Genomic DNA, 14922 nt, shown 5'->3' with positions numbered 1-14922 from the left:
ATCCTTCTTCCAATATACTCACTATTCAAACCATTGAAGTCTGCGCTCTCTAACTTTGTCTCCAAAACATCGAACCTTGGCTGTCCCTCTGATGAGCTCATTTCTAATTTTATCCAACCTGGTCACTCCGAGAGCGAACCTCAACATCTTCATTTCCGCCACCTCCAGCTCTGCTTCCTGTTGTCTCTTCAGTGCCACTGTCTCTAATCCATACATCATGGCTGGCCTCACTACTGTTTTATAAACTTTGCCCTTCATCCTAGCAGAGACTCTTCTGTCACATAACACACCTGACACCTTCCTCCACCCGTTCCAACCTGCTTTGACCCGTTTCTTCACTTCCTGACCACACTCACCATTGCTCTGGACGGTTGACCCCAAGTATTTAAAGTCCTCCACCCTTGCTATCGCTTCTCCCTGTAGCCTCATTCTTCCCCCACCAGCCCTCTCATTCATGCACATATATTCTGTTTTACTTCGGCTAATCTTCATTCCTCTTCTTTCCAGTACATGCCTCCATCTTTCTAACTGTTCCTCCAGCTGCTCCCTGCTTTCACTGCAGATCACAATGTCATCTGCAAACATCATGGTCCACGGGGATTCCAGTCTAACCTCATCTGTCAGCCTATCCATCACCACTGCAAAAAGGAAGGGGCTCAGGGCTGATCCCTGATGCAGTCCCACGTCCACCTTAAATTCTTCTGTCACACCTACAGCACACCTCACCGCTGTTCTGCTGCCCTCGTACATTTCCTGTATTATTCTAACATACTTCTCTGCCACTCCAGACGTCCGCATGCAGTGCCACAGTTCCTCTCTGGGTACTCTGTCATAGGCTTTCTCAAGATCTACAAAGACACAATGTAGCTCCTTCTGACCTTCTCTGTACTTTTCCATCAACATCCTCAAGGCAAATAATGCATCTGTGGTACTCTTTCTAGGCATGAAACCATACTGTTGCTCGCAAATACTCACTTCTGTCCTGAGTCTAGCCTCCACTACTCTTTCCCATAACTTCATTGTGTGGCTCATCAACTTTATTCCTCTATAGTTGCCACAGCTCTGTACATCACCTTTGTTCTTAAAAATGGGCACCAGTACACTTTTCCTCCATTCCTCAGGCATCTTCTCACGCACTAGAATTCTATTGAACAAGCTGGTCAAAAACTTCACAGCCACATCTCCTAGATGCTTCCATACCTCCACAGGAATGTCATCAGGACCAACTGCCTTTCCATTTTTCATCCTCTTTAATGCCTTTCTAACTTCCCCCTTACTAATCATTGCCACTTCCTGGTCCACCGGACTTACCTCTTCTACTCTCCCTTCTCTATCATTTTCCTCATTCATCAACTCCTCGAAGTATTCTTTCCATCTAGCAAGCACACTGATGGCACCAGTCAACGTATTTCCATCTCTATCCTTAATCACCCTAACCTGCTGCACATCCTTCCCATCTCTATCCCTCTGTCTGGCCAGCCTGTATAGATCCTTTTCTCCTTCTTTAGTGTCCAACCTGCCATACATGTCATCATATGCCTCTTGTTTTGCCTTTGCCACCTCTACCTTTGCCCTGTGTCGCATCTCAATGTATTCCTTTCGCCTCTCCTCGGTCCTCTCAGTGTCCCACTTCTTCTTAGCTAACATTTTTCCTTGTATGATTTCCTGTACTGTGAGGTTCCACCACCAAGTCTCCTTCTCTCCTTTCCTGCCAGAAGATACACCAAGTACTCTCTTGCCTGCTTCTCTGATCACCTTGGCTGCAGTGGTCCAGTCTTCTGGAAGCTCCTGCCGTCCACCGAGAGCCTGTATCACCTCTTCCCGAAAAGCTGCACAACACTCGTCCTGTCTCAGCTTCCACCACATGGTTCTCTTCTCTGCCTTTGTCTTCCTAATTGTCCTCCCCACCACCAGAGTCATCTTACACACCACCATCCTATGCTGTCTAGCCACACTCTCCCCTACCACTACCTTACAGTTGGTAACCTCCTTCAGATTACATCGTCTGCACAAGATGTAATCCACCTGTGTGCTTCTACCTCCGCTCTTATAGGTCACCCTATGTTCGTGCCTCTTCTGAAAAAAAGTGTTCACTACAGCCATTTGCATCCTTGTTGCAAAGTCTACCACCATCTGTCCCTCCAAGTTCCTTTCCTGGATGCCGTACTTACCCATCACTTCTTCATCACCCCTATTACCTTCACCAACATGTCCATTACAATCTGCACCAATTACAACTCTCTCTCTGTCTGGGATGCTCAGAACTACATCATCTAGCTCCTTCCAGAATTTCTCTTTCACCTCTAGGTCACATCCTACCTGTGGGGCATAGCCACTAATCACATTACACATAACACCCTCAATTTCAAATTTCAGCCTCATCACACGATCTGATACTCTTTTCACCTCCAAGACATTCTTAGCCAACTCTTCTTTCAAAATAACCCCGACTCCATTTCTCTTCCCATCTACACCATGGTAAAATAATTTAAACCCTGCCCCTAAACTTCTAGCCTTACTGCCTTTCCACCTGGTCTCCTGGACACACAATATATCAACCTTTCTCCTAATCATCATGTCAACCAACTCCCGAGATTTTCCTGTCATAGTCCCAACATTCAAAGTCCCCACATTCAGTTCTAGGCTCTGTGTTTTCCTCTTCTCTTTCTGCCGAAGAACCCGCTTTCCACCTCTTCTTCTTTGACTTTGACCCACAGTAGCTGAATTTCCAACGGCGCCCCGCAGGTTGACGGCGCCGGTGGCGGACGTTGTTAACCCGGGCCACGACCGATCCGGTATGGAATTCTTTGGATGAACGCTCATATTTGTTTGGCAAGGTTTTAAGCCGGATGCCCTTCCTGACGCAACCCTCTGCATTTATCCGGGCTTGGGACCGGCCTACAGTTTGCACTGACTTGTGCCACCCATAAGGTGAATTTTCAAAGAAACTCCAGTCTGTGCAGTCTAAACAGCTTTGAAGTTCCATCTTTGCTTCATTGGTCCACTTTTTCACTGTTTTCACTGTTGACTTCGCACATTTAAGTTCTTGCTTGTACGTCGGTATTAAGTGAATTAAGCAGTGATCAGACGAGCCCAGGGCTGCACGAGGTATAGCACGGTATGCGTTTTTTACCGTAGTGTAGCAGTGGTCTAAAGTATTATTTTCCCTGGTAGGACAGTCGATGTGCTGCTTGTATTTAGGGAGTTCGTGGTTGAGTTTAGCTTTGTTAAAGTCCCCGTGAATAATGAGGGGTGAGTCTGGGTGTTTTTTTTCAATTTCGTTGACTTGTTCGGCGAGCGTTAGCAATGCGGCGTTCGTGTTAGCTTGCGGTGTAATATAGACTCCAGCCAGTATAAAGGATGCAAACTCACGTGGCGAGTAGAATGGTTTACAGTTCAAAAACAGCGACTCCAAATGCGGGCTGCAGTGTGTGCTGAGCACCGTGACGTCCGTACACCATTTTTCGTTGATATGGAGGCATATCCCGCCGCCCTTCGTTTTCCCCAATGATTCCATGTCGCGGTCCGCTCGATGAATGTTGAAGCCGGGAAGCATGACGGCGCCATCGGGTACAGCGTCGCAAAGCCAGGTCTCCGTGAAGCACATGGCCGCGGAACGTCCGAAGTCTTTACTGGTCTTTAACAGAAGATGAAGCTCGTCCATTTTGTTGGGTAGGGAGCGTACATTCGCGAGGTGGATCGACGGGAACGCCAATCTGTGTCCTCTCATGCGGAGTTTCACCTGAATGCCAACTCGTTTTCCTCTGTGGCGCCGCTTCCGCCTCCATGCGCCGAAAACCGCGGACGCCGCTCCGGTGAGTAACTCGGGGGAAAAAACTGAGCGGATTTACGAAAGTTGGTGACAGAAAGTCCGGAGTAGCCTCCTTGATGGTTAGCAGGTCTCCCCTTGTGTAAGTGAGTCGTGTAAGGTCTCCAAAGACGGACGAAAAACACAAAAACAAAGACAATACTAGAGAGTGCGTTACCGAGGCGACCACACTGGTAGGCGCCATCTTGCTTGAAATAAGACATTACAATACAGTGTGCCCCCCAAATGAGCCCTGCTGCAAATAACAAAATCTGTGAGTAATCAAACGCCTCACAAGGTTTATACAGTAAGTACCTGTAGCGGAGATGCACAATGCAAATTTGACGCGTCACAGAGACTCACGACCACCTGAGAACCCCACTCCTCCACGCTGCCCTGCTGTGAGACGACGACTAGGACAGGGCGTGGTGCACGTCAAGTGGACCTTAACCGAATGAGCAGTTTCCCGTCAAATCTTGATTCCTGTCTTCAAAAGACCCCTTCCCGGACCAAATGGTTGGGGAAGATTATGTGGTTAATATCCACCGATGCGCATGAGGCTCCACACACTGGCGTTGAGAGGAACTGCAAACGGCAGAACTTGCGGACGTGCCTCTGATGTTTGTTAACAGAAGATAAAATGTCTGTTTTTATATCTTGCAAACTCTGTAGAAATATTCCAAATGTATGCCTTGGTGTCTGTGTCCCCATTCTGACTTTGACATGTCCTCTGCATGTTTTTGAACTCAAACAGTACGAAATATTGTATTGAACAATAAGCAACCCATCTGCCACTACCAAAGTTTAAACAATGATTCTATTCTATCTTCTACAAAGTTGGGAGTGTTTGAGATTATTATTTAAAACTTATTTACTGAAATTTGTGGACAAGATTCAGGCTGGTGGGCGTGTTCTTCTCCAAGTCGGCACTTCCCCTGGGGTATTTAACTCTAAACTCACACCTTTCTCAGTTGAGTAGAACTGGAGTAGAGTTCAGTTGAGGCTTCTTTTTCCTTCTGTGCTGGTAGTTCGCCAGCTGGGTTACCTCCGGCCACCCCTCCCTCTTCTTTTGTATCCCTTTTTGTCCTCGGGCACCTCCGGGTGCCACCACGTGCACGAACGCCCATTGCAACAAAGCTGGCGGGGCCTCAACGACCAGGTGTTGGGATCCCTGACGGATCCCGCACGCCTCTGTGGCCCAGAGCTCGGCTCACCACTAGGTCAACCGGCAGGGAAGTTATGAGCGGATCCCAAATGGGACAACAACTTTCCTTTCCGATTTCTTTTATCTTTTTCTGCATCTGTTTTTTCTTCAACCAAACCTCCTTCGTTCCCACCTGAGATCCGGAGGAAGACCACCCCCAAAGACCAGCTGATCAGCGTTCGTGAGTCAACACTGCAATCCTTACTATGATGTACAACATCAGTGCATAATAATTGTGGGGAAATTCGTAGCTTCATACGAAATCCCAACTTTGCCTTCTCTCGCTCTGACTCGACGCATTAAACGCTCACACACTCATTTAGTTTAGCCCAGCGACCGCACACGATGTCCTAATTTCCATTTTCGTACGCCTTATTTTCTCTCTCGTTTACCCTTAGTGTTATTTTCTCGTTGTAGTTTTTAGTTGCAGTTGTGTGTTTCATTAAATATACCACAAAATTCCACTCGTGGTCGTATTTTGTGTGTGTTCTGAATTTCAATAAACCTCTGTAACCTAAGACTCAACATTTCGTAGAGTTTAGCAACCTCCAGATTCTGTGACTGATTAAAAAGGTTTGTCGTCATTTTGCCTAAAGTTAAGCTTGAAAAATTTGACATGGTGCCCTATTCGAGACATTAGTTTGATTTTTAACTATCCATCCATCCATCCATTTTCTGAGCCGCTTCTCCTCACTAGGGTCGCGGGTGTTCTGGAGCCTATCCCAGCTGTCATCGGGCAAGAGGCAGGGTACACCCTGAACGGGTTGCCAGCCAATCGCAGGGCACATAGAAACAAACAACCATTCGCACTCACAGTCATGCCTACGGGCAATTTAGAGTCTCCAATTAATGCATGTTTTTGGGATGTGGGAGGAAACCGGAGTGCCCGGAGAAAACCCACGCAGGCATGGGGAGAACATGCAAACTCCACACAGGCGGGGCCGGGGATTGAACCCGGGTCCTCAGAACTGTGAGGCTGACGCTTTAACCAGTCGTCCACCATGCCGCATTTTTAACTATTAAATCAAAATTACGATAAACCAGAAGTAACGCAAACATCACTCCCGGCTTATTATTTTATCCTAAATAAATTACAATTCTTATTTCATACATAATCGCTACATACCTATAGATGCTAGAAGATGGCGGCAAAGCACCACTTGGCGGGAAAGCACTATCCATCCATCCATTTTCTTCCGCTTATCCAAGGTTGGGTCACGGGGGAAGTCGCCTTAGCAGGGAAGCCCAGACTTCCCTCTCCCCAGCCACTTCATCTCGCTGTTCTAGGGTGATTTTGAGGCATTCCCAGACCAGCTGGGAGACATAGTCTCTCAGCGTGTCCTAGGTCGTCCCTGGGGTCTCCTCCTGGTGTTCCGACACCTCACCAGGGAGGCGTCCAGGAGGCATCCTAATCAGATGCCCAAGCCACCTCATCTGGCTCCTCTCAATGCGGAGGAGCAGTGGCTCTACTCTGAGCCCTTCCCGGATGACCAAGCTTCTCAACCTATCTCTAAGGGAAAGCCCATACACCCTGCGGAGGAAACTCATTTTCGCCGCTTGTGTCCGGGATCTTGTTCTTTCGGTCACGACCCACAACTCGTGACCATAGATGAAGGTAGGAATTTAGATCGACCGGTAAATCGAGAGCTTCGCCTTTTGGCTTAGCTCCTTCTTCACCACAACGGACCGATACAAAGTCACAACGGACCGATACAAAATCAGCCTGTCGATCTCCCGTTCCATTCTTCCCTCACTTGTGAACAAGACCCCAAGATACTTGAACTCCTCCACTTGGGGCAGGATCTCATCCCCGACAAGGAGACGCCACCCTTTTCCGATTGAGGACCATGGTCTCAGATTTGGAGGTGCTGATTCTCATCCCAGCCACTTCACACTCGGCGGTGAACTGCTCCAGTGAGAGTTGGAGGTCACGGCTTGATGAAGCTAACAAAACCACATCATCTGCAAAAAGCAGAGATGCAATACTAAGGTCACCAAACCGGACACCCTCTACACCTCGGCTGCACCTTGAAATTCTGTCCATAAAAGTTATGAACAGAATCGGTGAGAAAGGGCAGCCTTGGCCGAGTCCAACCCTCACCGGAAAGGAGTCCGACTTACTGCCGGATATGCGGCCCAAACTCTGACTCCGGTCGTACAGGGACTGAACTACCCGTACCCATACTCCCGAAGCACCCCCCACAGGACCCCCAAGGGGCATGGTCGAACGCCTTCTCCAAGTCCACAAAACACATGTAGACTGGTTGGGCGAACTCCCATGCACCCTCGAGGAGCCTGCCGAGGGTGAAGAGCTGGTCCACGGCCAGGACGAAAACCACACTGCTCCTCCTTAATCTGAGATTCGACTTCCCGACGGACCCTCCACTCCAGCACCCCTGAATAGACCTTACAGGGAGGCTGAGGAGTGTGATCCCCTTGTAGTTGGAACACACCCACCGCCCCAGTCTGCCAATCCAGAGGCACTGTCCTCAATGTCCATGCGATGTTGCAGAGGCGTGTCAACCAGGACAGCACAACAATATCCAGAGCTTTTAGGAACTCCGGGCGAATCTCATCCTTGCCATCAAGGAGCTTTTTAACCGCCTCGGTGACCTCAACCGGAGAGATAGGAGAGCCCGCCTCAGAGAACCCAGAATCTGCTTCCTCATGGGAAGGCGTGTCGGTGGAATTGAGGAGGTCTTCGAAGGATTACTCCCCACCGGCTCACAATGTACCGAATCGAGGTCAGCAGCGCTACATCCCCATTATACACTGTGTTGATGGTGCACTGCTTCCCCCTCCTGAGAAGCCGGATGGTGGACCAGAATTTCCTCGAAGCCGTCCAGAAGTCTTTCTCCATGTTTTTTGCCTCAGCAACCGGGTTTTTGCCTCAGCAACCACCAAAGCTGCATTGCGCTTGGCCAGCCGGTACCCATCAGCTGCCTCAGGAGTCCCACAAGCCAAAAAGACTCTGGTCTTTTTCCATTGTCATCCAACCTGACTGGACCATAGCATTTGATACCATCTCACTCACCATCCTCAGTAGACTCTCTGCCAGTGGTATCACAGAGACACCTCTCCTCTAGTTCCACTCCTATCTCTCAGACCGCTCCCGGTTTATTCAGCTCAAATCTTCAGACCATTAACTTCAGGCGTTCCCCAGGGCTCTGTTCTTGGGCGGCTTCTTTTCATCATTTACCTCCTCCTTGTTGGCAATATTTTCTGCAAATATATTGTTTTCCACTGCTTCGTGGATGACACCCAGCGCTACATTTCTGATCAACCAAGTTTGACACTTCCTCCCACTTTCCTTACCTCATGTCTTTCTGAAGTCAAATCCTGGATTACCTCCAGTTTTTTGAAACTCAAAAGCAATAAAACTGAACTTCTTCCCATTGGAACCCAAAACACCCTTTCAAAAGTTGACAGTTTTCACCCTCACAATTGACAATTCCTGTCACAGGCGGCAATGCCGTAAGGGCAGATCCCAAAAAAGAGACTAGGTAAGAGGTTCAAACAATTTTAATTAAATGACAGAGCATGTGATGGCGAGACATACAAAACTAAAGGGACTCACCACCAGAGAGAATCAAAATACAGATAACGCAAGGAGACACGACAAAAGGTCCGTGTGGTATAATCGTATAGAACCTAAATTTGGACAGCGGTCAGAACAGGCGGCAAGCACGGGGCAAAAACGTGAATATTTCGACGCCCACACACTGTCACGGTGCCCCCTAAAAAGGCTGATGATTACAATGCATGACAGGTGCGTCACCGATGTCAACGCCCAAATTCGCTCACCCAGACACTGCAACACAAAGAAAAACAACTTGAAACAAAGGACCATGACAATTCCTCACTCTCCCGTTCCCCTCAGGTTAAGTGCCTGGGTGTCATCCTTGACAGCTCTCTCGTTTCACTCTCATTTTACCCGCTCATCATACTTCCACCTTCGCAACATCAACCGGCTCCGCCCCTTCCCTCACACGACTGCTATTCTTCTCCACAGCCTCGTCACTTCCCACCTTGACTACTTTAATTCTCTTCTTTTCTTCTTTTCTTCCCTTTTTCCTCAAACATCTCGCCTTAAACTCCAGCGGGCTCAAAACTCCGCAGCCCGTCTGATCTCCAAAACACCCTGGTACCACCATACCACCACAAACTTACAGCAACTCCATTGGCTACCAATAATCTAACAAATTCAATTAAAATTATTTTACACACGTTTATGGCGCTTTATAAATGGTCTACAGAATAATAGGAGTGTAATAGACTAGTGTAATACACCCAAATTAATATATATGTAACCAAATGAATACATTCATTTGATGCTGATTTGGTGCAAATAAAATTTTCTTCTGTCGGTACACCTTCTCAATCGTCTTTTCTCCATACTAGAACTCAGTTAAAACTGTAATACTCATTTGTGCAAGAATAAAACTACATTCATGTTTAATTACAATTTTAAAAAGCTTAGATTTATAAAGCGCCTTTCAAGAGATCCAAGAATGAAACTTTTAACCTGATTTGTGAATCAAACACAAAAATTAGATCTGACTGAGCTGTAGAGCTCCCCCTGTTGATAGATGCAAACTTCATCCAGATCAGAAAGGTTGAGAGTAGCTGGAGACCCTATCACCACAGTCATGCATACCTGGATGCTGAGAAAATGTATTGTTACAATTGCACTCCATATTATCTGATGAAGGCCTGAGTCTCCATGTACTATAGTACCATTTCACGACCCAAGATTAATTGTTGTTAACAAATATTTATTGGGCTTCTTTTTGTATTTACACAAACCAAAATGAACTTTGACAACCAACCATCATGAGTTACAGGAAAGTTACAGCTCGTAGAATAAGGACAAAAAAAGCACATACCTATGTGACTGTTGAACCCTGGGTCTAATATAATTCAAAATCATTAGGGTTCTTGCTTTGACTCAACAACAGAACACTGTCTTGTGCAGAGGTGCCAAATGTTCTTCATAAATCTAGGCTCACACACTCAACAAAATTAATTACTGAACTAAATAAAATTACTATACTTATAATACTTCATCTGATCAGAATTGGCCTAAGCTACCCTGAACTCAATGGAAACACAAACCACATGGGCCACAGGAACCTTTTGGTAACAGGAACTCCTTGCTACCAGGAACTCAAAGTTCCTGGGCTGGTTGGTGGACAAGCCCCTCTTTAATTGTCTTTAAAAACAAATCAGGGCAAAATTCTCTCCCCTGTGGACTTGCTGTGGCTAAAATTACTTGTCATTCCCATTTATCTCACAGTGTTTACTCTCTTATTCTCCAACATGAGGAACATCAAGTTAATGTTTCATGAAGGTTTGGAGAGTGTGAACTTGTCTGTCCAGAATCAGAATCCTCTTTATTGCCAAATATGTCAAAAACACACAAGGAATTTGTTTCCGGTAGTTGGAGCCGCTCTAGTATAACAATAGACAGCCATTTTGACAGTAAATACTTTGAGACTTAAAAACACAAGAGAAGCTGTTGGAATGTCTTCTGGTTTTAGTTGGCATTGTTCGATAGCGCCTACCTGAGGGAAGGACCTGTAAGAGGTAGTGATCCAAAATTCATTATTTTGTGCTGCAGGGCTGACAAAATGGTTTACCCAGTGGCCTAATGTTTAACGCAAGATATCTACATACAGTGGCTGCCTTCTTCACAATTAGTGGAGAGGTATTTGTGGTCATTGCACCTTCTTTCATAATTACATGTTTACACTAACAAAATAAGTGAGCCACAGAAAACGTTTACGTTTTGATTTTCAATGTAAAACATAAAAAACAATATCTTCATGAACAAATTCAAGTGGTCTGACATGAAAGTAAGTTATCACGAGTGAGGAATTGTCAATTGTGAGGGTGAAAACTGTCAACGACATATATTTTTATAAGAACATGACATTATAAAGTATGTAAATGAATTTAATGTTGAACACAGCAGCAGAAATGAGTAATGATTCACCAGTTCTGTTGGGTTTATGATTTAACATGTCTAGAATGTTTTCTTTTACAACCCCAATTCCAATGAAGTTGGGAAGTTGTGTTAAATCAAATCATGTTCAACCTATATTTAATTGAATACACTACAAAGACAAGATATTTGATGTTCAAACTGATAAACTTTATTGGTTTTAGCAAATAATCATTAACTTGGAATTTTATAGCTGCAACAGTGTCCTCAGTTGTAAAGCATTTATTAAATGTTGTTAAAAGAAAAGGTGATATAACACAGTGGTACACATGACCCTGTCCCAGCTTTTTTGGAATGTGTTGCAGCCATAAAGTTAATAATTATTTGCTCAAAACCATCAAGTTTATCCATTTGAACATTAAATATTAGGTCTTTATAGTGTATTCAATTAAATATAGGTTGAACATGATTTGCAAATCATTGTATTCTGTTTTTATTTATGTTTAACACAACGTCCCAACTTCATTGGAATTGGGGTTTGAAGGGAATATAGAATACTTTATATTCTAAAATGTAATTCTAACTAGTTTGGAAGAGAATGTGTATTGGAGTATAGGAGTATATTGCAGGAAGGCCCCCAGCGGGGGGTATGTGGCCCCATCAGGGGGTATTTGGAGACAGATGGCAAAGAAGAAAGGAACTGCGGGGAGCCACTATAAACATTGAATGCAGGAGACATCGGCAGGCGACGTCTGGACCCAGATCAAATAGTCATCATTTGGCCGAACAACGATGACGTCAGATTACGGACCAATCGGACGACAGCGATTCCACACCGGCCTGTTTGAAACATTGTATAAGTCTGGGGGAGAGTCAGATAGTTTTGTTCTACTACTGTATCTGCTAAGAATAAGTTAGGGTAGTTACGAACCCAGAGCTCTGCAAAATGTATAGACTCCTCTGTCAGGAATAAATTGGTTGCTTTTTATACATTGTTGTGAACGACGTTCTTTCACGAAAACGAACACGCTTGGAACCACGGAAGTTAGGAGATTTTAAAACACAGGTTCCTTCAGGTTGTAAATAAATGTGTCATGAATGACACCCTTAGGCTTGTATTCCACATACACCACACACATACTGTATTCTCAAATATTGTCTTCTCCCAAAAATACTATTGTTTGTTGTTGCTATGACATGGTCAAATTTAACAGAATGTACAATACCTCAATATGGTGGGAGTGGTTACTGAACAGTACCGGTTTTGATACATCATTTGTCATCTGCTTCTGAGGAGATCTGTTCCATCCAGTCGAACTGTCTGTATTGTGATACCAAATCAGAAAAAGACGACGAAGAAGATGATCCCATTAGTATTTTAAAGTAGAAATACTGCAGTCAATAAAAATAGCACAAAAAGTACTGTTATTTGTGTTCGGTAGAGTATGTTTTATTGTAACAATGCTTTTTGGCAATGAAGCTGATTCCATTGGAAAGCCTGTTTATTTCCTTTTTAAATGGTGCCACATTTGTAGGGAACATGCATTGGTGGGATGAGCAGCAAAGAAAAGTATGTGGGTTGCGCCAATGAAAAAATTGCCAAATCTTCTATGCAAAAGCCACACAGCTTATTTTGCTGTTGCCATTGACTCTTGTTTTGAGCTTCTGGTACCCCAAGTAAACATGGGCCCCCCTAAAGTGGTCAGTGGGTGTCTGTTCGAAGAATCGGCATGTCACATTTTACTGCTTTAGATGGGGTCAGTGCAACAGGGCAACTTCAAGTTGGTGCTCTGCAAAACCAGTATTGTTTGGAGTGAGCCCTAGTACCATAAAGATGACATCCAAAAAGACTGGAACCTGAACATGTGGAGGAATAGTGTTGAGTGCAGATTCATGACATGGATCGCAGTGTGAAATTACGGAGTAGACGTGAAAAACACTATGCTGATTGCTGCGCTGATAGAGTAACATCTTTTGATAGAGGCAGGTTGATGGTGTGGGGCGGCATCTCTCTCACTGGAAAAATGAGGCTAGTCACCATGGCAGGCAATATCAGTGGAGAATAATATCAAGATTCTGCTACCAGTGGCAATACAATCTCCACAGACCGGGGACGAACTTTATCCTCCAAGATGACAACAGCCGTTCCCACAGAGCTGGATTTATCATCGACTCCCTCCAGAATTCGGGAGTGGAGCCGATGGAATGGCCGACCAGCAGACCTAACCGCAACCCTTGTTGGATCAGCTTGGTTGTGCTGTTTGTGCCTGATTGACCAACACAACCATGTTGGCTGACTTGAGACAAATGCTGGTTCAAGAATCCCAAAGCCATCCCACAGCAGTTGTGGCTGTATATGCCGTTTTGTTGTTGTTGATTAATAAATTGTTAAATTGCCAATATATCTTCAAACTTCAGTCATTTAATCCACCAAACACCAAACAAGAGTCATTGGCAACAGCAAAATAAGCTGTTTAGCATTGTAAGAGAAGATTTGGCAAATTTTTAATGCGTACAACCCATGTGGGAACATTAAAAATGGTAATAAACAGGCTTTCCAATGCGATAAGATTTATTGTCAAAAAGCATCCATCCATCCATCCATTGTCTTCCGCTTATCCGAAGTCGGGTAGCGGGGGCAGCAGCCTCAGCAGGGAAGCCCAAACTTCCCTTTCCCCAGCCACTTCCGCTCGCTCTTCCGAGGGGATCCTGAGGCATTCCCAGGCAAGCAGAGAGACATAGTCTCTCCAGTGTATCCTGGGTCGTCCCCGGGGTCTCCTCCCGGTGGGACATGCCCGGAAAACCTCACCAGGGAGGCGTCCAGGAGGCATCCTAAACAGATGGCCGAGCCACCTCATCTGGCTCCTCTCAATGTGGAGGAGCAGTGACTCTACTCTGAGCTTCTCACCCTATCTCTAAGGGAAAGCTCGGACACCCTGCGGAGGAAACTCATTTCGGCCGCTTGTCTATAGGTGAGGGTAGGAACTTAGATCGACCGGTAAATTGAGAGCTTCGCCTTTCGGCTTAGCTCCTTCTTCACTACAACAGACCGATACAAAGTCCGCATCACTGCAGACACTGCACCGATCCGCCTGTCAATCTCCTGTTCCATTCTTCCCTCACTCGTGAACAAGACCCCAAGATATTTGAACTCCTCCACTTGGGGAAGGATCTCATCCCCGACCTGGAGAGGGCACTCCACCCTAAGGACCATGGTCTCAGATTTAGAGGTGCTGATTCTCATCTCAGCCGCTTCACACTCGGCTGCGAAAAGCTCCAGTGAGAGTTGGAGATCACGGCCTGATGAAGCCAACAGAACCACATCATCTACAAAAACCAGAGATGTAATACTGAGGCCAACAAACCAGACACCCTCTACACCTCGGCTGCGCCTTGAAATTCTGTCCATAAAAGTTATGAACATAATCGGTGATAAAGGGCAGCCTTGGCTAGAGTCCAACCCTCACTGGAAAAGTGTCCGACTGACTGCCGGCAATTCGTTCCAAACTCTGAGACCGGTCGTACAGGGACCAAACAGAGATAGGAGAGCCCGCCTCAGAGACCCCAGACTCTGCTTCCTCATGGGAAGGCATGTCAGGTGGAATTGAGGAGGTCTTCGAAGTATTCTCCCCACCGATTCACAACGTCCCGAGTCGAGGTCAGCAGCGCCCCATCCCCACTATACACAGTGTTGATGGTGCACTGCTTCCCCCTCCTGAGACGCGGGATGGTGGACCAGAATTTCCTTGAAGCAGTCCGGAAGTCGTTCTCCATGGCCTCACCGAACTCCTCCCACACCCGGGTTTTTGCCTCAGCGACCACCAAAGCTGCATTCCGCTTGGCCAGCCGGTACCCATCAGGCCTTATAGGACTCCTTCTTAAGTTTGACGGTATCCCTCACCGCTGGTGTCCCCCAACAGCTTTGTGGATTGCCGCCATGACAGGCACCGACTACCTTACGGCCGT

The 14922-nt window shown here is 46.0% G+C and overlaps 1 protein-coding gene across 3 annotated transcripts in view; it reads right to left on the bottom strand.

Annotated features, from left to right (window-relative positions):
• Nucleotides 1-14922, bottom strand: part of osbpl10b (oxysterol binding protein-like 10b) — a 65025-nt gene that overhangs the window by 25315 nt on the left and 24788 nt on the right. For all 3 annotated transcript variants that reach the window (XM_061673667.1, XM_061673666.1, XM_061673668.1), the window contains one exon: nucleotides 12183-12277. In XM_061673667.1, coding sequence (XP_061529651.1) covers nucleotides 12183-12277 — 95 coding nt within the window. The remainder of the gene's footprint in view (nucleotides 1-12182; nucleotides 12278-14922) is intronic.

This window comes from Phycodurus eques, chromosome 4, assembly GCF_024500275.1.
Source record: "Phycodurus eques isolate BA_2022a chromosome 4, UOR_Pequ_1.1, whole genome shotgun sequence".
NCBI classification, from domain to species: Eukaryota; Metazoa; Chordata; class Actinopteri; order Syngnathiformes; family Syngnathidae; genus Phycodurus; species Phycodurus eques.
The sequence above is the reverse complement of the archived record's forward strand: the minus strand, read 5'-3'. Positions and strand labels throughout refer to the sequence as shown.